This window comes from Sardina pilchardus, chromosome 16, assembly GCF_963854185.1.
Source record: "Sardina pilchardus chromosome 16, fSarPil1.1, whole genome shotgun sequence".
NCBI classification, from domain to species: domain Eukaryota; kingdom Metazoa; phylum Chordata; class Actinopteri; order Clupeiformes; family Clupeidae; genus Sardina; species Sardina pilchardus.
In genome coordinates, this window is record NC_085009.1 from 31,149,919 (window position 1) to 31,174,918 (window position 25,000).

The following is a 25,000-nucleotide window of genomic DNA, read 5'->3' on the forward strand; positions in this document are numbered from 1 at the left end:
CATTCAGATGCACAAGACAAGAAGCAGAAATATAGTAGCGATTTATTCTTTTCCTCTTGCGATCGTGGGTTGCACTGTTACACCCCACTACACAGCAACATACTACCAAGAAGGCAAAAACTAAGTAACAGGAACACACTAAAAGGCGGGAGTAAATCCATAGTAATCCATAGTAAACTAAGGAATGAAGCTGCCAATGTGGCTGTGCCCGCGAAGTTTTGATGTCATGATCCCGAGCCCTAGTGTCAGGAAGTGTCTGTCGAGAGAGGGGGGGGAGGGAGGCAATCGTCCTCAATGCCGCATATAGGTAGGCTATAATGTCTAGTGAACTGGTTAGACAAGTGTGGGGGAGGGGGAATGATCGCACAAGACAATTGCTCTTCATGAAATGGGTAGTCTCACAGACGTTTGTCGACGATCACTTGCGAAATCGGACGTGGCACATAGAATTATTAGGCTACTGGATTTAATATAGCATAGACTTTGTTCATCCTATATTAGCCTATATTAAAATGTAATGTGCTGCGGGGAAGCATTGGGGAAGTCAGTTTAAGTTGTCCTGTAACAATTTGCCTCTTATTATAATCAAGAGTATGCAGCCACTACGCACATAATAGTCTAGGTTACGGGCGGATGCGAGCAACCCCATGCAAAAGAAGGCCTTAAGTTAACGGACTGAAGGCCTGTTTACATGTCAAACATGCATTAAATCTAAGAAACGAAAAACACAAATATCATGTATTGTGTCGTAAACAGTTAATGACTTCGTGGCCACTATGCGCAACTGCATCGCGCAGTGAGCTGAAGGATAGGAGGACCGACACTTATTAACACAAAGCTTTGTAAAGCACTAACAACCACCCCTCAAAGTTCATTGTCCATAAGTCCAAACAATACGTATAAAAATCCGACAATCAAAAACGATAACGAGATCTCCCAGAAACGAAAAACAAGTTTGTTGAGTAGCCTAGTCCTTCCAACAATCTCAGCTTTTGCGTTTGTTAGATAAAGGCATTCTGTCCTGCTGTATTCCAATGAGAAAAAATCATCCACAAGGTAGGCTAAGGGTCACGGTAATGCAGCATGCAGGAATCTATATACGCACAAAACGAATGAATGGGTTATATCGGCCAAAACGAATGAATGGGTTGGGAGAGTCGTCTGGCTGTGTCAGCAGACTGCAGTCGGTCTCGAGGGGTTAAATAGCGCACATACTTGAATTTTAATCTGAAGAAGACCACACGAAAATAAAATCAAATCAAAAAAGAAGGATTTCAAGTGTGCGAACCTTTTTCCATTTTTTTTATGATATAGCCTACTCTTGTTCTGCACCTTGACCGGGGATGTGCACAAACTTTTTTTACTACACTTGAATTTTAAACCAACTCTTCTCTAGCCTATATCCTATAGCCATACTTTAATAATCAGATGTTATGCTCTTTTTTGTAGGCTACACCTCACCGGCAAGCACGCACGCAAATGCTGCTTTTGCACATCTACAATATTGGCCAGGCTATATAGAATAGGCTTTTAGGACGGTATTTTGCCTTCGTGCAACTTTAGTTGTGCTCAATCTAAATTATTGTCAGTAAGGATAGGTCATATTACCAAATGGCGAACCTCGAAAATTATTTAGGATATAGAGCCGTGTCCATTACGCATGCAGTTATTTTTTAGGCTATTGTTTTATTTGAGTGTTTTTGTCTACCATGGCAAACATAGTTGAAACGTTCGCTCTAAACTTATGTATTTCCAATCGGCTTTCACAAAACCGATGAGGTCCAGATCTCAGTGGCCTCATAGCTGCCTACAGCCATGCATAGTAAGCCTAATGATAGCCTAATAGTTATGACATTAATAGCCTATTAATGACCTCATGTCGGAATGGCACGTTGTTTGAAAAAAAAAAGTTAAATAGGCCTAGGCCTACCGCCGAGTGGGGATATGTCGGAATGAACAGCGGATACCAGCTGGGTTGTAAAACATTACTGTATTCGTTGATCTTATCGATGCAGTCCTTGCGGCCACTTCTCCCCATCGTAGGAAACTTTCTGTTTAGTGTTGACAACACAAAGGCCTTCACGTTGTGTGGCAGTGCTTGCTTGCCCTTCGATCCATCCCAGTTGGTGGTTTTGCACCTGTCCCTGAGTTATAGTCTATATGAGTAAGCGCTTATGCTCTAACCGCATAATAAAAGAAGCACCTGCAGCAGTGCTTATGGCAAGGCTATTAACACCTGTCACTGAGCTATGGACAAGCAGTTATGCTCGAAAATTATCATAATAACAGACACACCTAATTGTATGGCTCTATGTTTAAACACATCAAATTAGCAATCATTTCCGCAGCAACGTTTGCTTTCTTTTTCTGTCGGTCCGCGGTTGCTTGGTCAATTGCGCAGCAAATTATCAGACCACCGCACTCCATGTCTCGCGGACCAGCAGCAGTCTCCACGTTTCGCGGCCCATAGTTTGAGAAACGCTGCATTAAAGTGTCATTAGGTTGTAGGCTATATGTTTAGTGATTTCTTTGTGTGTTTTTCATTGTAGTGTGTGTGCATTGAGTAGTTCCTTAAAATACGGAAGAGCATCTCGTATCTGTTCAATACGGAAGAAGACTAACTATTACTTATATATTTCTTATAACGAAACGCGAAGAAAAAATACGAGGACTGACCATCTCGTTTCTCCGCGTTTACCCCAATACCATGGCGACAAAGAGAAATAAATATGATTTGACATTTAAGCTGATTGCTGACAAATTTGCCACACAATTCGGGAGAAGCAGCGGACAGGAGCGCCACCACAAGCAAGCACTTCTAGCCCAAATTAACATGGCAACGTTGCCTATGACTAAAGTGTCTAAGTAGGCTAGTCCTACTAATATTACATTTGATTGGTAGCATGTTTGTAGCGCGCCAGTTTACCCATCCCCTACATCAAAACAGCTTAGAATCAATCAAAGAATCAGCTGTGTCGGCGTTAGGCTTTGGCGATTTTCTATAACCATTTTCATTCATTTCAACAATGGTTCATTGAAACGTCGTTTGAATAATTTCGCCAGTCATCACCTTCATTGTAATGATTAAATGAGATTAAGGAGTCGACTATTGACGGATATGCGGTCTTCATCATTTTGAAATGCGGGATGAAACTTTCTGCCACCTGGTGGTTGTTTGGGTACATTGCCTTAGCCTCGAAAAAAATCGGCTTGACGGCCTGCGGGATCTCTTCGAGAGTCCCGCGGGAGAAGGTGCATTCTCAACCCGTACCCACTGTACAAACTTTCCCTTGTCAGGGAAGCTTACAGTATTTTTGGGGGGGCTGAAGATGAGGCCTCCTAAAAATATATTCTGATGATATGCGACCATTCTCACGTACATTATTCTCTGTTGAATTGCTTATGGAGTACTTCTCATACAAATCACACAGATGTCACGTGAGATGTCACAGATGTCACGTGGTTCGCATTTTGCGGCTAGCTCATGTTTCTCTGTTCTTGCATGTAACTCCAGCGCCTTCACGCCCAGAGTCCCTAATTTAATAGTTTTCCCCCCAAAGTTTGCAACGAGTCTCATACCTTGAGCATGTAACCAACAGTGGAAATCGCTGTGATCTAGCCATGTCTCATTGGAAGTAGCCTACACTTTCCCATTTTCCCACACGTTGCCGAACTTGAACAAACTCTGAGGAGATTCAGACGTATTTCGTGGGCAGGTATTGCATTTCTCACGGGATTTGTTTTGTAGATGTATCACCCCAATAGGCCTATCCCCCAGAAAGAACTACGCAACAACACACCGAACCAACGTTCTGAGGCAGCGTTCTGCTGGTTTCGTTACAATTGTAGCAAAGATGCTCGCTCCGCTTTGCAGGCTACGACTCGATACCGTTTTGCTACTTTGTAATGAGTTTCTGTTGCCAGCATTTCTGGAAATGAAATGTAAGACCTTGTATGGGAAATCTGGTCCATTTTAAGACCTTTAAGGCCTTACATTTAAAGTTCAGAATTTTAGACCTTTTAAGACCCCGCGGGAACCCTGTGTTTGCAACATCACTAATTATTAACCCCCCCCCCCCCCACCCCCCGGACACACTGGATACATGCATCATACAAATTAATCCACAGAATTTATCATTATGGGATACTAAAATGTCTTACCTGAGTATCTCCAGTGCACAGTTTGGGTCACCCAGTCCACTACACAATTCTTGGACCCCAATATCTCCAATACTGTTGCCACTGAGGTTCAGATTTTTCAGCTTTGAAGACGCTTTGATGAGGACAGATGCCAGACCTGCACAGCTCCTCTCAGTGAGTCCACAACTGTTGAGCCTTAAAGGAGACATAGAATGGAAACCATTTTGTCTTCGTTTTGAGGTTGTGTGGTTGCTAAATAGGGCGTCATTTACCATTTCAATACCCAGCCTACATATAAGGTTTTAATTGGGCTTTTGAAATTGCGTTTTTTTTCATAAATCAAAGTTGAATATATGCTATTGTCACATCAGAAAACACGGTACAAAATCATCCATTTTGGGGAAAACATTCGACCAGTTAACAGATTAGCAGATTCTCTAGAAAGGACTTGTTAACTAATTGCATTAGTGTTGTTGTTCTTCTGAATCATACTTATATAATATAATTTCAAATTATATTAACCCCCCCCCACACACACACACACATATTGCACACACACAAACACACACACACACACACACACACACACACACACATTTCTGCCCACAACTTTTGCTATCCTACTCACAGAGCCTTTTGGGATTCCTCCACTACTGGCTGCAGCCTTAGGAGACATTCATCAGACCTGCTGTACTTCTTCAAATCAAACACATCCAGCTTTTCTTCTGATGTCAGAAGCACAAACATGAGAGCTGACCACTGTGCAGATGAGAGTTTGGCTGCAGAAAGTGTCCCTGCACTCAAGAAGCTCTGGACCTCCTCCACTAAGGAGTGATCATTGACTTCATTCAGACAGTGGAAGAGGTTGAGAACTCTCTCTGATGATGGCTTCTCCCTGATCTTCTTCTTAATGTACCTGCCTATTTCCTTTTTGCTTTCATGTTCTTCCTTTATTAGGCCTCTCAAGAGTCTCTGGTTGGATTCCAGAGAGAGGCCAAGAAGGAAACGGAGGAACAGATCAAAGTGTCCATCTTCATGTTCCAAAGCTTTGTCCACAGCACTCTTCTGTAGGGTGGTCATGGGTTTGTCCATTGTTTGCCACAGACGTTGAAACACTGTTTTGGGGGGTTGCTGTGGGGACATGAGATCTTTCCCCTCAGTTATTAACATCAGGATCACATACAAAGCTGCAAGGTACTCCTGGATGCTCAGATGCACAAAGCAGTACACCTTTTCCTGATGAAGTCTGGACTCTTCCTGAAAGATCTGGGTGCAAATGCCACAGTGTACTGCTGCCTCTCTGACATCAATGCCACTCTCTCTCAGGTCATCTTCATAAAAGATCAGGTTGCCCTTCTTCAGCTGCTCGTAGGCCAACTTCCCAAGAGCAAGGAGACTAGCCTGGTTCCACTGTGGATCTGTGTCATGAACTCCTTCAAACTTTAGACTCTTCTGCTTGGTTTGAAAGACAAGGAAATATGTGTACATCTCTGTCAAAGTCTTTGGAACTTGCTTACCTCCTTCACTCTTGAGAATTAATTCAATAACATTAGCAGCAATCCAGCAAAACACTGGTATGTGGCACATAATGTGGAGGCTTCTTGATGATTCTATGTGAAAAATGACTTTGCTGGCAAGATTCCGATCACTGATCCTCTTCCTGAAGTACTCCTCCTTCTGAGCGTCGCTGAACCCTTGTACTTCTGTGACCCGGTCGACACACTCAGGAGGGATTTGATTGGCTGCTGCTGGTCGAGAGGTGATCCAAAGGAGAGCAGAGTGAAGCAGATCACCCTTGATGAGATTCGTCAGCAGAACATCCAATGAAGCGACCTTTGTCACTTCAGTCAAAATTTCATTTTTCTGAAAGTCTAGTTGGAGTCGGCACTCATCCAGACCATCAAAGATGAACAACACTTTGTATTTCCCCTGGCTGGGAAAAGTTAACTGCTTTATTTCTGAGAAAAAATGGTGAAGAAGATCCATCAAAGAGAGCTGTTTGTGTTTCATGCGGTTGAGCTCTCTAAAAGGAAGTGGAAATATGAAGTGAATATCCTGGTTTTCTTTTCCTTCAGCCCAGTCCAGGATGTACTTCTGCACTGAGACTGTTTTGCCAATGCCAGCTACTCCCTTTGTGATCACACTTCTGATTGGTTTGTCTTGGCCAGGTAAGGGCTTAAAGATGTCTGTGCATTTGATTGGTGTCTCCTGCTCAGCTGATCTCTTGGATTTGGACTCAATCTGCCTGACTTCATGCTCCTCATTTACTTTCCCACTTCCTCCCTCTGTGATGTAGACCTCTGTGTAGATCTTCTCCAGCAGAGCAGAGCTGCCTTGCTTTTGTATTCCTTCAAACACACTCTGGTACTTGTTCTTGAGATTTCTCTTCAGCTCAGTCTGCCACACTACAAGTTCAACTACAGAAAAGCATAAATAATGTTAAAAACAAAATAATGTTATCCAGCCACTAATACTAAAGACAAAATACGTCCACTGTGTCTTTTACACAAATGTGCCTTTTAGTGCCTTATTGATGTTTAATTGCAAATGGAAATAAATATCTACAGTACTTAACAATGCATTGAAATGAAATGGGTATTTTCTGTTTCTCTAATGTAGCTCTCTGGTTTTATTAATCAAAATCATAGGAAATGTACTTAAAGGAACACTTCTTACTTTCTTGCAGTTTGTCAGCAATATTATTTTCTTTCATGTTCCTCAGGAAGTGCAGTGCCATCTTAAGAGCCCCTTCTCTGGCATCACTCTCATCCTGCTCTTTACCCTCAATGTGTTCTTGGTAATCTGGACTCAGAATCTTCTTGAATCTCGTCAGCTCATTCTTCACAAAGGTGATGATCTTCTCCTCAAGCACCTGGGCCCGTATTCACAAAAAAATGTAAGGCTAAAAGTCGCTCCTAAGTCTAGGACAGCTTAAAGGAACTCGAGAGGACTCCTAACTCAGTAAGACCTATTCACAAACCGCTTTTAGTGGCATTTCACGTCACAATGTTTTGAAATGACCGTGCGGTTACAGGAGCTGTCATGCGAGGGAATAATTGTGCCTTGCAAGTAAAGGATGTAATAACGCCACAACCAAACCGACAACCAAAACCACCATGCATGTAAACTAAATGTAACGTCTCATTGTACCGGTATGCATAAATTAAATTAGGCATATGTAGGCGAATGTAGGCTACGTGTTGTCATACAGATTCATTTAATACATGTTGCAAAGATACTGCTCCAGTCCGTAGTGTTTCATTATGCTCCTATGCTATTTGCTTTCCTCTTTATTAGGCTATGCCTATTTATTCATCATCTTCCATCCTTCACAGTCCGACATTCTCACCAGCTAAGACCTGACACCTGTCACTCAACTTGTCGTAGTAGGGGAGGTTTTTGTCATCATTCCCGCGTGATAATCATCAGCCAATCAAGGTGGTCACTTTAATCAAGCTCGTGCATGAGTAATGACGTCAACCATTTCTCTCAGCCCTTTCTTAAAAGTAGGTCTGAGAGGCTTTGTGTATAACTTTTAAGAGAAAACTCCTAGCTAAAATCTTTTAGTGCGATTTAGGAGTACTCTTAGTGGAAAGATAAAATGCTTTGTCAACACGGGCCTGGTAAAATATCTGGCTATACTTTGGATTTGGAGACCGTATTATTATTGTCCTGTATTATAACATCAAAAACGTGTAGGCCTATATCAGTGCAGCATGATAGCTGCATCCAAACCTGGAATATGTGCTGGAGGTCCCGCTGGGTAAACTGGGCACTGACAGCATCTGGTTTGCATTCCTCCATTTGACCACTGAGTATTTAGGGCAAAACAAATCACAAGTAGACTTTCATTAGTTGTGCTTGCAACACTGACATCTGTCCGATGCCTAAACTTTATATTTTGATGAACTGAACCAGAAATCTGTCTACTGAAAGAAAGTTGGATTTAGCATCATAAGATTCATACCATCTGCATCCTACATATCTAAGACTATCCTGGTTTAGGTTAGCTGGAATCCACCATACAGAGCACCAGAAGTCCACTAGTTTAGATTCTGCTGTCAGTGGCACCTTATATTTCAGAAATGCTGATACTAAGGGCTGATTTGAGGGTGTTTGTGTGACAGACTAGTTAATTAGGCTGTGGAACTGACCCACGGCATGAATGCTCATTTAGGTCCGATGTACCTGTCTTATGTCCATCATATTTGTACAACACCTCACAGTCAAAGCAGATAACGCAGTCTGTGACCGTGTCATCGGATAGGAAGACCTGCCCAAATCTCTCCCAAACTTTAATTCTTTGGCTTGCTTGCTGCACAACTTTGTCAGTCAGCCATATTGTCAGTGAAAAGTCTCCTGAGTATAGTAAATAAAAATAAAGATTTTAAGGACTTGCCTTGATCCATCTGTGACATCATCATGTTGGAAGTTTATCTCACATTCCACTGACTGGTCACTCTTCATGGACACACAAGTGGGCACAGGTGATGGAGGCCTCTCATGATGCAATGAGCTGTGGTGTAAAAATAAAATCTGTGACAAGAATATGTTGTGTCCCATATAGATCTGGGATGCTCTTTATAGTACAAATGCCTACACGTAATGGATGCACACAGACAGCACAGATAGCACCATGCTAATGTAACGGGTGCTGCTGGCATGAAAGCTAGTAGCCTGGGCTTTTAGCTGGATTGTTAGCGCGCTCGACTCCCGATCCGAGGTGCTGCTGTTTCGCGGGTTCGAGTCCGTGCGTGTGCAGGGCTGCACCGCGGTGGTTCCACACAACGCAGGTTACACTAACGTAGTGAGTAATATCTTTATCTGATTCATCAGCAACTGGCAATGCTTTCATTCAATAACTAACCAACTAATCATCAATGACTGGTTTTGCTACTTTTGCTTTGTAGGACATTCAGTTCAGCAGCACAGCAGAACTCTACGCACTCAATTCAAAATGACATTTTGTTTCTGTAGAAGAACCTGTATATATTGAACCAGTAAATAGCACACACATTAAATTGATAACTGTTTGTTTTCATTATACTTTAATCTCTAACATTATCAACCATTCTTTCACAAAGTGCTGTTTTTATGGACTTGCCTTGATTCATCTGTGACCTCATCATCTTTGAAGTTTATCCCACGACCCTCTGACTGGTCACTCTTCATGGACACACAAGTGGGCACAGGTGATGGAGGCCTCTCATGATGGAATGAGCTGTGGTGTAAAAAAACAATAATTATTTCCTATAGACATGAAAAAATGGTGAAGTGTTCCTTTAAGGATATTCCTCTGTCCCAAAGTGCTCATTCTAGGAGTGTTTTATGGACTTGGACTTGCCTTGATCCATCTGTGACATCATGTTTGAAGTTTATCACACGACCCTCTGACTGGTCACTCTTCATGGACACACAAGTGGGCACAGGTGATGGAGGCCTCTCATGATGATATGAGCTGTGGTGTAAAAAACAATTATTATTTCCCATAGACATGTTGTAGGGATATCCTTAATCTTTGTCCATATTGTTTCCATATACTTTGCTAAATGGCAAAAACCATAACCACAATCATAACCTGATCGATCACAAAAATGTGCGACGTGATAATTCTCATGACTGATGACTGACATCTGTTCCACAAAAACAAAAGCTATTATTTCCTAGCGCTTGAACTATGTAGAGATCCCCTTAAAGCATCACAAACCGAGTTAATAGTCTGTACTTTTTCTCTCTTAAAGTGCCTGTGTTAAGGAGCTATGTGATGTACAGTAGAATGCTACACAGCAACACATCTCACATGTGAGGATAGCAACACTTTTAAAGTATTAGGGAGATACTTTGCATAGAACAGAAATGCAACTTTTTCAAGAAACATAATTTATATCATGTTGCCTACCTTTGCCCCTTTAGACTGCCGTCCTGTTTTGTGTTGCCTTGTTGTTCCATGTTTCAGCCACTCCCCATATCATTCATATGAATCTCGTCATGACAAGCTAAAATACAAATAACACAAATTAGAATGTAGGTCTGCAACATAGGCTAACATCTCAATTTTGTAGTGTTGACTTGTTTGTCCATGTTCTTTCATATGTACTAACATTTGCCACAATGCCTCTCACATTATCTTCCAAACATACAACTCTTTGAATGCTTAGTTTAGCGATAAAGCATAGGCTATGTATTTGTGTATGCATATCTTAATGTATCCCACTTCAAATGCATTGTTGTGATTTACCAAGTAGGCTATATTTTGAGAATTTCCACATAATTGCTAAACAATGCTACTGTTTATGTAGCCGTTGATACAAAACAAGTTGTACACAAGTCGAACAATAGTGCATATTCTACAATAAAAACCTAACCTGACCAATATTCAGGCCTACAATCTGATGGTATATACATCATGTCAGGAAAACCGGGGCAGTAGGCTAGTTGTCGGTAACACTTTATATTAGCACACACATATTCACCAGTAATTAGCTGCTTACTAACATGTATATTAGTAGCATACTAGCCATTTGTTAGTCATTATAAGTCACTAATTAATACCTTATTCAGCAAGACCTTATTCTACCCTTACTAGACCCTTAATTAAGAATTTCCCCTATGTAAGCTCCTAATTACCCCTTATTCATAGTTATTAAATAAGTTGCTGCATATGAATTATGACCTAAATATGCATGGCTCAGTATGGGGCTTGTAAGGTGGTAGTACCACAAGAACAGTTATTCGCACCGAATAGTACTTATCAAAGATGGTCTATTCAAATGGAACTAGACACTAAACCACCAGTGCTAATAGTGTACAAATAACTAATAATTAAGTCTTTGTAATGCCAAATATGTTCCCTATTCTAAAGTTGTGTCTTTGTTCACATTTAATTCACAATTCATTTGGCACTTATTAACCCCCATGTGTTCCCTAAACTAAAGTTGCCTCCTATTCACACTTATTAACTGTATTACAGCACATAGTAGGCTACACAAGAAGCAGACAGCTAAGTTAGCACAAATACAAAATATATAGCCTAATGAATTCGAGATAGCGAGAAAGGCAAACCTGGATATATTTGTATGCTAACTTTCTTGGCTCCTGAGTACTCAAAAGTCTCAAACTCAAAACTATTTTTTTAAGTGTGAAGGGTCACATAAATAAGACTTCCGGTGTGAATAAGTTGTGGGTTTGCTATTTGGTCTACTGTATGTTGTATCAAATTCTCTGTTCTTTTCCTTACGGACAGCATCTTATTCTTCCCTACTGACCTCAAACAGCAGAGCTAAGGATTGAATCACACCAGATTTCTCCTTTAGTATGAGGCAGTATACATACATGGGGGTTAATAGTGCCAAATTATTTGTGAATTAATAGTGAACAAAGATCCAACTTTAGAATAGGGAACATATTTGGCATTACAAAGACTTAATTATTAGTTGTTTGTACACTATTAGCACATGTTGTTTAGTGTCTAGTTCAGTTTGAATAGACCATCTTTGATAAGTATTATTAGGGGTGAATAACTGTTCTTGTTGTACTACCACCTTACAAGCCCCATACTGAGCCATGTATATTTAAGTCATAATTCATATGCAACAACTTATTTAATAACTATGAATAAGGGGTAATTAGGAGCTTACATAGGGGAAATTCTTAATTAAGGGTCTAGTAAGGGTAGAATAAGGTCTTGCTGAATAAGGTATTAATTAGTGACTTATAATGACTAACAAATGGCTAGTATGCTACTAATATACATGTTAGTAAGCAGCTAATTACTGGTGAATATGTGTGTGCTAATATAAAGTGTTACCTAGTTGTCCATAATTGCACTTAAAGCGTCTGTAAAATCAACCTGTGAGCCTATTCAGCCTAAAATGGAGGCTAGGCCTGTGCACCTGGGCGCCTAATGGTTTCCTCATACGCAAACAACAGGTTACTGTGGAACGCGCACATGATTAAGCAGGGACGCCAAGGTCATGAAACACACAAATGTAAATGTTCAGTTCCAGCTCATTTATCAAATGCACTCTTTTTAAGCGCGTTCGTACAACACTGCGGATGATTTATCCACAGAAGAAGCTCAACACCCACCTTTAGTTAGTCTCGTTCTGCGCCATTGGAAATAGGCTACTAACAGACACCCATGTCCCGATACGAAGAGAATGTGTTATACTTGTTTTAGGTTAGGTAGCAGTCTAACTTCGCAGACAAACTGATCATGACTATTATCATAACCTCGGCTATATTAAAAGCTATACTTATTGAGCAGGGTATTGCACCCCCTTCGTCTTCCTTCCTGGTATTCGATCGCGCTTTACTTTCGGTTCTAAATCTCCTCCCTCTCGCACACCTGTTGTCATGTTGATACCACTAGGTGGAGTTGTTTCTCTCAGGATTTATATGCACAGTGGAGGCTTCTCCACAGACCTCATCGGAATCATAGATTTCTCAAGGAATGCAGGCTACACTTACTATTAGTCTACCAACACACTCTGGATGTGCTGCAGTGATTCACCATAGCAGTTCAGGGTGAGTAACTGGCTAAAGGTCTTTTTGTGTATTTTGGAGCATACAAGACCCCCTTTTTTTCTGACAAAAAGGAATTTGAAAATATGAAAAAGTCTCTGCACGTTTTACTGTGGTAGACCAACTAAGAGAGACTCTGACTGTGGCCTCCTGCCTCCAAATGGTTCATACAGCTGAGCTGGCACAAAGGGACAAGTTTAACATTTTCAAAATAACTTATTTAATTGGCTGGGCAACTAAGAACGCATCCTGAGTGGCTTAGTGGGCCACATCCCAGTGATGGGGAGGAAAGAAGAGGGATGGTCCTGCATGGTCCACAAGTCAAAATGGTCTTTATTGTGTCACAGTTTATGTAATGTGCCACCAATGCCTCAGTTGTACACAGGCACTCTACAGAGACCCTCCTACTCAGAGAAGCTCTTGTGTTATGCTGCACTGCATATCAATGTATCAACAGGCTCAGTTGTACACAGGTCTCTACAGAGACCCTCCTACTCAGAGACGCTCTTGTGTTATGCTGCACTGCATATCAACAGGCTCAGATGTTCAGTGTATTCAGGGGGAGATGACCCGGGGACTCTACTTGTCAACTCTCACTGTAAACACCCAGGGGTCAACTCACACAGGGGCCGTACTGGTCAACTCACACAGGGGCCGTACTAGTCAACTCACACAGGGGCCGCACTGGTCAACTCACCCAACTCACACAGGGGCCGTACTGGTCAACTCACACGGGGGCCGCTCTGGTCAATTTACCCAACTCACACAGGGGCCGTACTGGTCAACTCACACAGGGGCCGTACTGGTCAACTCACCCAGGGGCCATACTGGTCAACTCACACAGGGGCGTCACATTGTAATTCCATCAACACACACATTTGACCAGTTTCAAAGTGCCAGAGCGTTGCAGTTTCCAAACACACCTGAGGGGTCACACTTGATACAGGCCAGCAAAGAGTTGAGGGCACTTTTTTAATGTGCCCATGTCTGATGTGGCCATATTCAGAAAGGAAACATGACTCGTCTTTTTGATGTGCCCATATTCAGAAAGGAAACATGACTCGTCTTTTTGATGTGCCCATATTCAGAAAGGAAACATGACTCGTCTTTTTGATGTGCCCATATTCAGAAAGGAAACATGACTCGTTTTTGTTGAATACTTTCAAATGCAGCAAAGAACAGAATGACAATAAGCAGGCTCATCAAGTAACATAATTCAGACCATGTGCTCAGCTGCCCCTTCAGACTGTTTTATGTCGACTCTTTTTTTCCTGTGTCAGCCCCTTCCCATAGTGTCCAGATACTACATAACCTTTCTCAGTGTTGCAGCTGATGTTACATATTCCCATAGCGTCCAGATACTACATAACCTTTCTCAGTGTTGCAGCTGATGTTACATATTCCCATAGCGTCCAGATACTACATAACCTTTCTCAGTGTTGCAGCTGATGTTACATGTTCTTTTTGACACAAAAATATCAAACTACTCAACAGAAAGCTTTAGATACTGTTCTGCAAAGGACCAGCTGTTGACGGTGAGCTTGTCTGTGCGTTACTTTTTGCCTCTGTGGATTAATACTTAATTTTTACCACACTACTGTGGCTTTGTTGATGAATGAGCTGTTTTAATTTCTTACACTTTGTCTCCCTGTTCTTCCCTCTTGTTATTCTCACTGGACTGCTTTCTCACTGTGGGTGTGGCAGATGTCACAAGTTCACTCACACTGGTTACTGGCCCCACAGTATAGGCTATAGGCCTGAATGACCCAGGGAAGAAGCTGTAGTGATTGATAAGTTCACTCACACTGGTTACTGGCCCCACAGTATAGGCCTGAATGACCCAGGGAACAAGCTGTAGTGATTGATAAGGCTCCCTCTGGGCCTAAGATCAAGAATAGTTAGCACATGCACACGAGTCCAGATGGCAAGATCAGACCAGTTCATATGGTCCACTGTCAGACTACCATCATATTTGAATATTAAGATCACATTGAGTGTATTAATGAAGTATTAATAATTGATTAAAAATGTATTTTGATGAAAATTGTTTAAACTGCGTAGTGACCAAAACACCAAGAGAATGCCAAATCTGCCCCCAGTGGACAAGCCTGTGCCATCAGTTACACAATCTGAATATTGAGTCATTGTTTCGTGGCCACTTTTCTTTTTCTTCCTGAAAAATTGTGTCCATTTGACCAATGACATTTCAAGAAAAAAAGAGGAACTTCCCAAATCCCCACCCCCATACATTTGGTGTCAATTAAAAGTCCTGAATGTCCTCTATAGAGAGCGAGAGGAGTTAGCTCAGTAGCATGCATGGTCTGGGAGATATTCAAGTTTACAAATGTCCTCTAGAGAAGACAAAACAAACCTCTGGTAGTCAGGAGGTCATGCGGAGGTCATGTCTGAAAACAGCTTGTATGTACAGTAGCTCCACATGAGCTCAGGTTGTAACTCTGCCACTCTGTCTCCCCCTTGTGGCAGCTGGTGGTGGTGCGGCAGAAGGAGCGGCCGGAGGTGCTGTTCCGTCAGCTGCTGGTGGAGGACAAGGGTCTGCATGGAGGAGCCTCCTACATGGACACACACACACACACACACACACACACACACACACACACACTGCATGGAGGAGCCTCCTACATGGACTTCCTCTGCTACGTCCACCGCCAGATACGACAGCTGCTCACCTAGACACACACACACACACACACACACACACACACACACACACACACACACACACACACACACACACACACACACACACACACTGCATGGAGGAGCCTCCTACATGGACTTCCTCTGCTACGTCCACCGCCAGATACGACAGCTGCTCACCTAGACACACTCACACACACACACACTCCCATGGACACACACTCACACACACACACACACTCACACACACACACACACACACACACACACACTGCATGGAGGAGCCTCCTACATGGACTTCCTCTGCTACGTCCACCGCCAGATACGACAGCTGCTCACCTAAACACTCTCACACACACACACACACACACACACACACACACACACACACACACACCCACTGCATGGAGGAGCCTCCTACATGGACTTCCTCTGCTACGCCCACCGCCAGATACGACAGCTGCTCACCTAGACACACTCTCACACACACACACACACACACACACACACACACACACACACACTGCATGGAGGAGCCTCCTACATGGACTTCCTCTGCTACGTCCACCGCGAGATACGACAGCTGCTCACCTAGACACACTCTCACACACACACACACACACTCCCATGGACACACACACTCTCTCAGACACACACGTACACAACCACTTTCTTTATTTGTATCCCTCTCTCTCTCTCTCTCTCTCTCTCTCTCTCTCTCTCTCTCTCTCACACGCACACACACTTGAGGCTGGGAGAAAAGCTTCAGAGGCTCTGCATGTCCAGTGTCTTCAGCTGCCCCCTCCTCTGAAATGGGATTTAGATGGAACTCCCACAAGGCTCTGCTCTGGACTACACTACCCACAGCGCAATTCTTCACCGGCAACTCTGTGGATATGGACTTAGTAGTTAAAACTGTAGTGCCACTGCTAGACACACATCCACTTCCATGGAGTCACATCCCACCCACACACTGCCTACAACCTCTCCATCATGGAGTCACATCCCACCCACACACTGCCTACGACCTCCCCATCATGGAGTCACATCCCACCCACACACTGCCAACAACCTGCCGATCATGGAGTCACATCCCACCCACACACTAGGCGTGAAAGCTGCCGGTGGCAGCAGGGGAGGGGATACAAACGCTGCTATTAAGTTGTACACTCTCTACTTCCCATAGTCTAGACTTGACCATGTGACGAATCACGAGGCACGGACCCGCACAGACTCTTGTGGATATGAGGAGGCATCTGAACACCTGCACATACGTCAGGGATGTAAAAGCCAATTAGGGCAAAGACCTGACGTCATGAAGGCAGGGTCTAGGCTCCGCTGCGCTCCGCAGTACCTCAAAAGCGGCTGCTCCCGCGATAAGTTGAGGCCATGTGATACCGACTGCCGAGTCGAAAACACACCCATCTAGACCATCGTGGACAGATTTTTAAGCAAGTGCATCTTGTGCTGCGCAGTTTTTGTGCTGCGCAGCCATCTTGAACGCGCCTACTGCCTACGACCTCCCCATCATGGAGTCATAGCCCACCCACACACTGCCTACGACCTCCCCATCATGGAGTCCTAGCCCACCCACACACTGCCTACAACCTGCCCATCATGGAGTCACATCCCACCCACACTGCCTAAGACCTCCCCATCATGGAGTCACATCCCACCCACACACTGTCTATGACCTCCCCATCATGGAGTCACATCCCACCCACACACTGTCTACGACCTCCCCATCATGGAGTCACATCCCACCCACACACTGCCTACGACCTCCCCATCATGGAGTCACATCCCACCCACACACTGCCTACGACCTCCCCATCATGGAGTCACATCCCACCCACACACTGCCTGTCCTCCTCCCCCCTCTCCACTGGGTCTGCTGATTCTGCCTTAACTGCCCTCGACAAGTGCTGTGTCCATAGGACTAACACACCACACCACACCACACCACACCACACCACACCACATCACCACAACACAACTCATCACATCACCCCCCACCCGTCCCTCCCCCTGTCCATGGGACTAACGCACCACACCGCACCGCACCACATCAGATCACACCACACCACACCGCATCACACTGTGTCTTTGCAACATACAGTGGCCTCTCACTTCTCTTGCTTTTTTTGACATTTGAAATATATATTTTTGAAATTCTTGTTTACTTATGATACCAAAAACAATTTAAGATATTTATTCTTATAAGGTGAAACATTCCACATATTTCAGAATCCATTTTAGTTTAGTGTACTTAGTTTAGTGTAGGATGTGCCTTCTCTGATGTAAACCTGTAGTGCTAGGCTAGGCTAGGCTAACGCTAACAGTGTATGCCTTTTCTAATGTAAACCTGCAGCGATAGGCTAGGCTAGGCTACTGCTAAGATAGCGTATGCCTTTTCTAATGTAAACCTGCAGCGATAGGCTAGGCTAGGCTAGGCTAATGCTAATATAGCGTATGCCTTTTCTAATATAAGCCTGCAGTAGTAGGCTAGGCTAACAATAACACGACATGTCAGTGTCTCCCAGTGGCAGGTCTGTGCTAGGAAGTCTCCAGCTCACAGACTGTTCTTAAGCTTGTGTGAATCAGGACTTGAGGACTCTTGGTTAAGTATGGTTTGTATGCAAACATATCTCAGGTAATTTCATGTACCTACAGTAGCATCTCGTAGAGCTTTGTGTGGGGGCGGGCTGAGATGTGTGCAAAGATGGCCGACCTGTCAGAAGATCGGTGGCCACTGGAGCTCCTCCCCCCAGTTGTGATTGGACCGACGTATCTGCCATGTCAATTCTGATTGGATGTTGACTGTGTTGACTTTGCCATTTTGATTAAAGCCTAGTCTATACAATACCTGAGTGTGTTTTTTTTGTGATCTGTCTTTACACACACACACACACACACACACACACACACACACACACACACACACACACACACACACACACACACACACACACACACACACACACACACACACACACACACACACACACATTTTTGCTCCAGTAACAGACATACTACACACACCTCATATCAGCCTCATGTCAGGGTTAGCACAGTTGTGCCTTCCATGTGTTCAGAATGGCTAATCTACTGGGAAGAATCCTCGAGGGGAAATTAATTACCACACACACACACACACACACACACACACACACACACACACATACACACACAATATCTCCTGAATCTATTCTTGGTCATCACATCAGCAGTCTCAAACACAATCACTTAAGGGTCCCCTACCATGAGAACTGCCCAGTCCCCCCTGCCCAACCAACCTCTGTTGTCCATGTCTTTATGAACCTTGCTTTGTGCTAGGGCTGTTCGATTTTGTCCAAAAATAAAATCTCGATTTTCGTTTACGATAACGATTATTTCGTGAAATGACAAAAGGCAAGAAATTATATCAAATACACAGTTTTTTATTGATTATATTGCAAATAATTTCCCCATTGGGATTTAAGCCCAAATCTTGCTCTTATTAAACAATGTTAAATATTAATAATTAATTTTTAATTATTCATATTAAGAAAAATGATTGAACTTTTGCCACAAAATTCAAGACTTGCAAACATAAGTACTGTATAAACCCAAGTTAAAGTGAAAAATCGATTTTACGATTTCACATTTTAACATCAATTTAAACACATAATTGCGATTACGATTTAAAAACGATTAATTGCACAGCCCTGCTTTGTGCACAGTCATGTTGGAGCAGGATAGGCAATCCCTGAGCTGGGCTTGGTTTACATTTACATTTTTTGTATTTACATAGGTCACTTTAAAACATGTTAGTTCAAATATGAATGTGCTGCAATTAGTGGTGGGCCGTTATCGGCGTTAACGTGCTGCGTTATCGTGCAACTCTTATCGGGCGATAAAAAAAATATCGGCGTTAATCTATTCTCAAAGTTGGGCTGGGAGCTGGGTCTATACCACGCAAGCTATGATCACTTTCACCTTGATATCTTAGCGCGAACGCCAATGTTTAAGAGTGCGCCTGAAAAAAGTCTAGGTCGCACTGGTGCACCTGACGCTGCTCGGTTGCTTTCTTTCACAAGTTGTCATTGTAGACTTCTATGCGTGCAACTTTACCAAACAGTAACCAATGATACATCCTCCCAACATGGACGATAAGCTCAGACCCCTCCCGAATCGGCACCTGATCGCTCATTCCTAATAGAAGTAACCCCCTTCGCCTTGGCCCGCTTTCTCTTGCTCTCCCTCTCCCTCTCCTTCACTCTCCCGTGCGCGCTCAATGGACACTCGCGAGTCGCGACCCGCCCCTCGACATGCACATTTAATCCAAATAAAACATTCACTACCGTGAAAGCAATGATGCATATAGAAGACGTTAGCTAAATTAATATAAATTCCGGTTAGCATCATTGCTGCAGAAAGTTGATTAAAACTCTTGCATGAGTTGGATGATACTGTTTGGTTTTTGTTTATGTAAAGCACATTGAATGACCTCTGTGTATGAAATGTGCTATATAAATAAACTTGACTTGACTTGACTTGATAATCTCAATACCAATGTTTTCCAACTCCAAAACTCGAAAGGAGAAAAAGAATTAGCCCACATTGAAACGTACAGTAAACACACGTGGGGAAACTGAGCAGTCCAACTAGTAAGCTATGATAAATTAGCCAACTATGCTACTTTGTTTACATTTTGAGGTTTCAAGCAGACAGCTGAATTAAAGAGGCAGAGTTGTAATATGAATAGTAGGCTGCAATCTGCATACAGTGTGCTGTCATGAATATCAGACATTTCAGTATGTAGAATAGGCTTATATAAATAATTTTGTAAAGAAAAAAATCTTTTATTGTGTTTCAAGCTTTTTCTAGACTTTTTGTTGTTAAAAAATCATTATATGAAAGGACAGCAATAAAAAGGTGACCTTTTAGCGTTAAAGGCGATGCAATGAAAAATGTGGGTGCACCTAAATTTTGCGCTGGTGCACCTAAAATTAATCTAGATTAATCTAGATTAATTTCAAGATTACAGTGAGATTAATCTAGATTAACAAAATTAATCTATGCCCACCTCTAGCTGCAATACTTTACTATTTATGCACAGTGTAAAATCATGATTCAGGTGGAACACAACAGGATGGATTCATTAGGGTCCATGTATGTGTAGATGTTTACAGTTTGGATGTGTCTTCAGTTCAGAGAACAGCTGCTGTGTTGAGGGTCCAGGCTGATTCCCCCCCAGCCAGAGCTCTCTGAGGGGTGATGGGTTTGATCTCAGTGCTGATGCTAAAGCTCTGAAACCTTCATCTGTTATACTGCAGTTATACAGGCTGTAGGAGAAAGAAGGAAACAGTTATTACCAGTGTGTGTGTGTGTGTGTGTGTGTGTGTGTTTGTGTAGTAAGTGATTGAGTCAGCGGTTGGTGTGTTTGTGTGTATGTGTGTGTAAAAGGAGTACTGTGCTTGAGTGTGACTCAGTGGTGTGAGTGTGCGCTTGAGTGTGTGTGTGTGTGTGTGTGTGTGTGTGTGTTTGTGTGATTGTGTGACAGAGTGAGTCAGAGATTTGGTTCAAGATACTTTATTGCTATTTATGTAAAAAAACACATAGCAATTCGTTTCAGCAATACAGTGTGGGGCAGATGTACTAATGCTTTTGCGCCCACTTCAGGCGTATTTGTTTCGCAACGTGCGCATAGAAAGATGGCGAGATATGTACAAACAGACCGCAATGAGGTGAAGGCGCAGACTGCCTGTCGCGGGAGCTGAAAATGGAAAATTGCGCTTTTCCGTCTCATGCATATGGATTTATGGGAGTGTCAGATGATAGTAGGAAGTGTAAAAAGATGGGAGGAGAAGTGTTAAATGCGCCTAATTATGTATTCCCCTGAATGTATTAAAACTGCCTGTGAAAGCGCACGTCTATTTTGCGCCTAAATATTTCGGCCTTGAAAAAGCTGGTGTTAAATGCGCTTTGCTGTTAAATGCATCTGGGAATCATTCAAAGACAACGAAATCGCTAATTAGACCACCAGTTTCGCGTCTTTGTACTACAGCACATCAAAAGCAAGCAACCTTAACTTCCGTTGGCCTTTCGAACGTCTACTTTCACTTTCACGCCATCCGCTTAAACTTTCCTACTTGTTAGATTTGATAAATCTTCCATAGCCTACGTGCACAAGTAAGCCTAGTTTGAGTAGAACTACTGCTCTTCATTATCTTCCTGCTTGTTGACATTATGCATTGCATTATTTCATGATCGCTAAACGTTGGATTCCTTTTAATGTTGTCATCAGTTAACTTCATTCAACTGCGCTTCTGATTGAAGTGTCATTCAGTTGTTGTCCTTCGCAAACTGCGTTAGGGGGCGGAGAACGGCGCAGATTACCCAACGAATTTCAGGATTGGTAAATAGGACGTAAACTGAAGTATCATAGCGTGTGCTTTCTGCGTGTTGGCCTTGGCGCAAACAACGCTACGATCGCTAATCTAAGTACATCTGGCCCTCTGTGTTTTCTTCAAATACATATAGTGCAGCTAGACAAAGACAGTGATGACAGTGTTAGCGAGCGAGAGCATCAGTCTCACACAGTGTGTGTGTGTGTGTGTGTGTGTGTGTGTGTGTGTGTGTGTTTGGGGTGTGTGTGTGTGTGTGTGTGTGTGTGTGTGTTTGTGTGTGTTTGTGTGTATCATATTATAGTGTGAGTGATTGTGTAAGTGAGAGAGTGACTGACTCAGTGGTGTGTGTGTGTTTGAGTGAGAAAAAGAGATAAAACACACCGTCATACTCACTGTGTGTGTGTGTGTGTGTGTTGTGTGTTGTGTGTTGTGTGTTGTGTGTGTATGTGTGTGTGTATCATGTTATAGTGTCAGTGATTGTGAAAGAGTGACTAACTGACTCAGTGGTGTGTGTGTGTGTGTGTGTGTGTGTGTGTGTGTGTGTGTGTGTGTGTGTGTGTGTGTGTGTGTGTGTGGTGTTATAATGTAAGTGATTGTGTAAGTGATTGGAAAAGTGACTGACTGACTCAGTGGTGTGTTTGTGTTTGAGTGTGAAAAAGAGATAAAACACACATTCACTGATAGCAACTCAGTATTTGGTCTTGTGATACTCACAGTAGTTTCTCCAGTTTACAGTTGGGATCCTCCAGAAGAGAAGAAAGATGCTTCACTCCTGAGTCTCCTGCTTTATTCCCACTCAGCTGCAGCTCTCTCATGTGTGAGGGGTTTGATCTCAGTGCTGATGCAAGAGCTCTGAAGCCTTCCTCTCCAATACTGCAGTTATCCAGGCTGTAGAGAGAAGTAGGAGAAATACTTCATCTTCATTTCCTTTTGGACAATCAACATTACTGTCACATTTACAATACTCTTTGTGTGTGTGTGTGTGTGTGTGTGTGTGTGTGTGTGTGTGTGTGTGTGTGTGTGTGTGTGTGTGTGTGTGTGTGTGTGTGTGTGTGTGTGTGTGTGTTTGTGTGTGTGTGTGTGTGTGTGTGTTGTGACTGTGTGCAGATGAGTGACTAAATAAAGGACTGACTGAATGAGTAAGTCAGTGGTGTGTGTGTGTGTGTGTGTGTGTGTGTGTGTGTGTGTGTGTGTGTGTGTGTGTTTGTCATGTTTATGAGCGATTGAGTGACTGAATGACTCAGTGGTATGTTTGAGTTTGAGTGTGAAAAAGAGATAAAACACACATTCACTGATAGCAACTCAGTGTTTTGTCTTGTGATACTCACTGTAGTTTCTCCAGTTTACAGTTGGGATCCTCCAGAAGAGAAGAAAGATGCTTCACTCCTGAGTCTCCTGCTTTATTCCAACTCAGCTGCAGCTCTCTCATGTGTGAGGGGTTTGATCTCAGTGCTGATGTAAGAGCTCTGAAGCCTTCCTCTCCAATACTGCAGTTATACAGGCTGTAGAGAGAAGTAGGAGAAATACTTCATCTTCATTTCCTTTTGGACAATCAACATTACTGACATATTTACAATACTCTTTGTGTGTGTGTGTGTGTTTGTATTGTGATTTTGTGTAAGTGAATGACTAAATTAAGGAGTGACTGAGTGAGTGAATTAGCGGTGTGTGTGTGTGTGTGTGTGTGTGTGTGTGTGTGTGTGTGTGTACTTGCTTACGTGCGTGTGTGCTACAGTGTTATAGTGTGAGTGATTGTGTTAGTGACTGAGAGAGTGACCGACCAACTGACTCAGTGGTGTGTGTGTGTTTGTGTGTATGTGTGTGTGTGTGTGTGTGTGTGTGTGTGTGTTTGAGTGAGAAGAAGAGATAAAAACACACTGTCAAATTCACTGATAGCTATTCAGTATTTGGTCTTGTGATACTCACTGTAGTTTCTCCAGTTTACAGTTGGGATCCTCCAGAAGAGAAGAAAGATGCTTCACTCCTGAGTCTCCTGCTTTATTCCCACTCAGCTGTAGCTCTCTCATGTGCGAGGGGTTTGATCTCAGTGCTGATGCAAGAGCTCTGAAGCCTTCCTCTCCAATACTGCAGTTATCGAGACTGTAGAAAGAAGTAGGAGAAATACTTCATCTTCATTTCCTTTTGGACAATCAACATTACTGTCAAATTCACAATACTCTTTGTGTGTGTGTGTGTGTGTGTGTGTGTGTGTGTGTGTTTGTCATGTTAGTGAGCGAGAGAGTGACTGAATGACTCAGTGGTGTGTTTGAGTTTGAGTGAGAAAAAGAGATAAAACACACATTCACTGATAGCAACTCAGTGTTTTGTCTTGTGATACTCACACCAGTTTCTCCAGTTTACAGTTGGGATCCTCCAGAAGAGAAGAAAGATGCTTCACTCCTGAGTCTCCTGCTTTATTCCCACTCAGCTTCAGCTCTCTCATGTGTGAGGGGTTTGATCTCAGTGCTGATGCAAGAGCTCTGAAGCCTTCCTCTCCAATACTGCAGTTATCCAGGCTGTAGAGAGAAGTAGGAGAAATACTTCATCTTCATTTCCTTTTGGACAATCAACATTACTGTCAAATTCACAATACTCTTTGTGTGTGTGTGTGTGTGTGTGTGTGTGTGTGTGTGTGTGTGTGTTTGTATTGTGATTTTGTGTAAGTGAATGACTAAATTAAGGAGTGACTGAGTGAGTGAATTAGCTGTGTGTGTGTGTGTGTGTGTGTGTGTGTGTGTGTGTGTGTGTACTTGCTTACGTGCGTGTGTGCTACAGTGTTATAGTGTGAGTGATTGTGTTAGTGACTGAGAGAGTGACCGACCAACTGACTCAGTGGTGTGTGTGTGTGTTTGTGTGTGTGTGTGTGTGTGTGTGTGTGTGTGTGTGTGTGTGTGTGTGTGTGTGTGTGTGTTTGTATTGTGATTTTGTGTAAGTGAATGACTAAATTAAGGAGTGACTGAGTGAGTGAATTAGCTGTGTGTGTGTGTGTGTGTGTGTGTTTGTGTGTGTGTGTGTGTGTGTGTGTGTGTGTGTGTGTACTTGCTTACGTGCGTGTGTGCTACAGTGTTATAGTGTGAGTGATTGTGTTAGTGACTGAGAGAGTGACCGACCAACTGACTCAGTGGTGTGTGTGTGTGTTTGTGTGTGTGTGTGTGTGTGTGTGTGTGTGTGTGTGTGTGTTTGTATTGTGATTTTGTGTAAGTGAATGACTAAATTAAGGAGTGACTGAGTGAGTGAATTAGCTGTGTGTGTGTGTGTGTGTGTGTGTGTGTGTGTGTGTGTGTACT

General features: G+C 42.9%; 2 protein-coding genes across 2 annotated transcripts in view; both read right to left on the reverse strand.

The window, feature by feature from the left end:
- The window catches only part of LOC134059649 (uncharacterized), a 246,170-nt gene that overhangs the window by 106,475 nt on the left and 114,695 nt on the right, over positions 1-25,000 (reverse strand). Inside the window, exons 15-17 of the mRNA XM_062516092.1 lie at positions 24,056-24,229; positions 23,640-23,813; positions 23,042-23,215 (exon numbers count right to left, since the gene is read on the reverse strand). Coding sequence (XP_062372076.1) covers positions 23,042-23,215; positions 23,640-23,813; positions 24,056-24,229 — 522 coding nt within the window. The remainder of the gene's footprint in view (positions 1-23,041; positions 23,216-23,639; positions 23,814-24,055; positions 24,230-25,000) is intronic.
- On the reverse strand, positions 4,765-7,947 carry LOC134059856 (NLR family CARD domain-containing protein 3-like). The gene is made up of 3 exons (XM_062516384.1): positions 7,876-7,947; positions 6,817-7,012; positions 4,765-6,557 (listed from the first exon to the last, which is right to left on the reverse strand). Exons 1-3 carry the CDS (start codon positions 7,942-7,944, stop codon positions 4,765-4,767), a joined length of 2,058 nt encoding a protein of 685 aa, XP_062372368.1. The 5' UTR covers positions 7,945-7,947.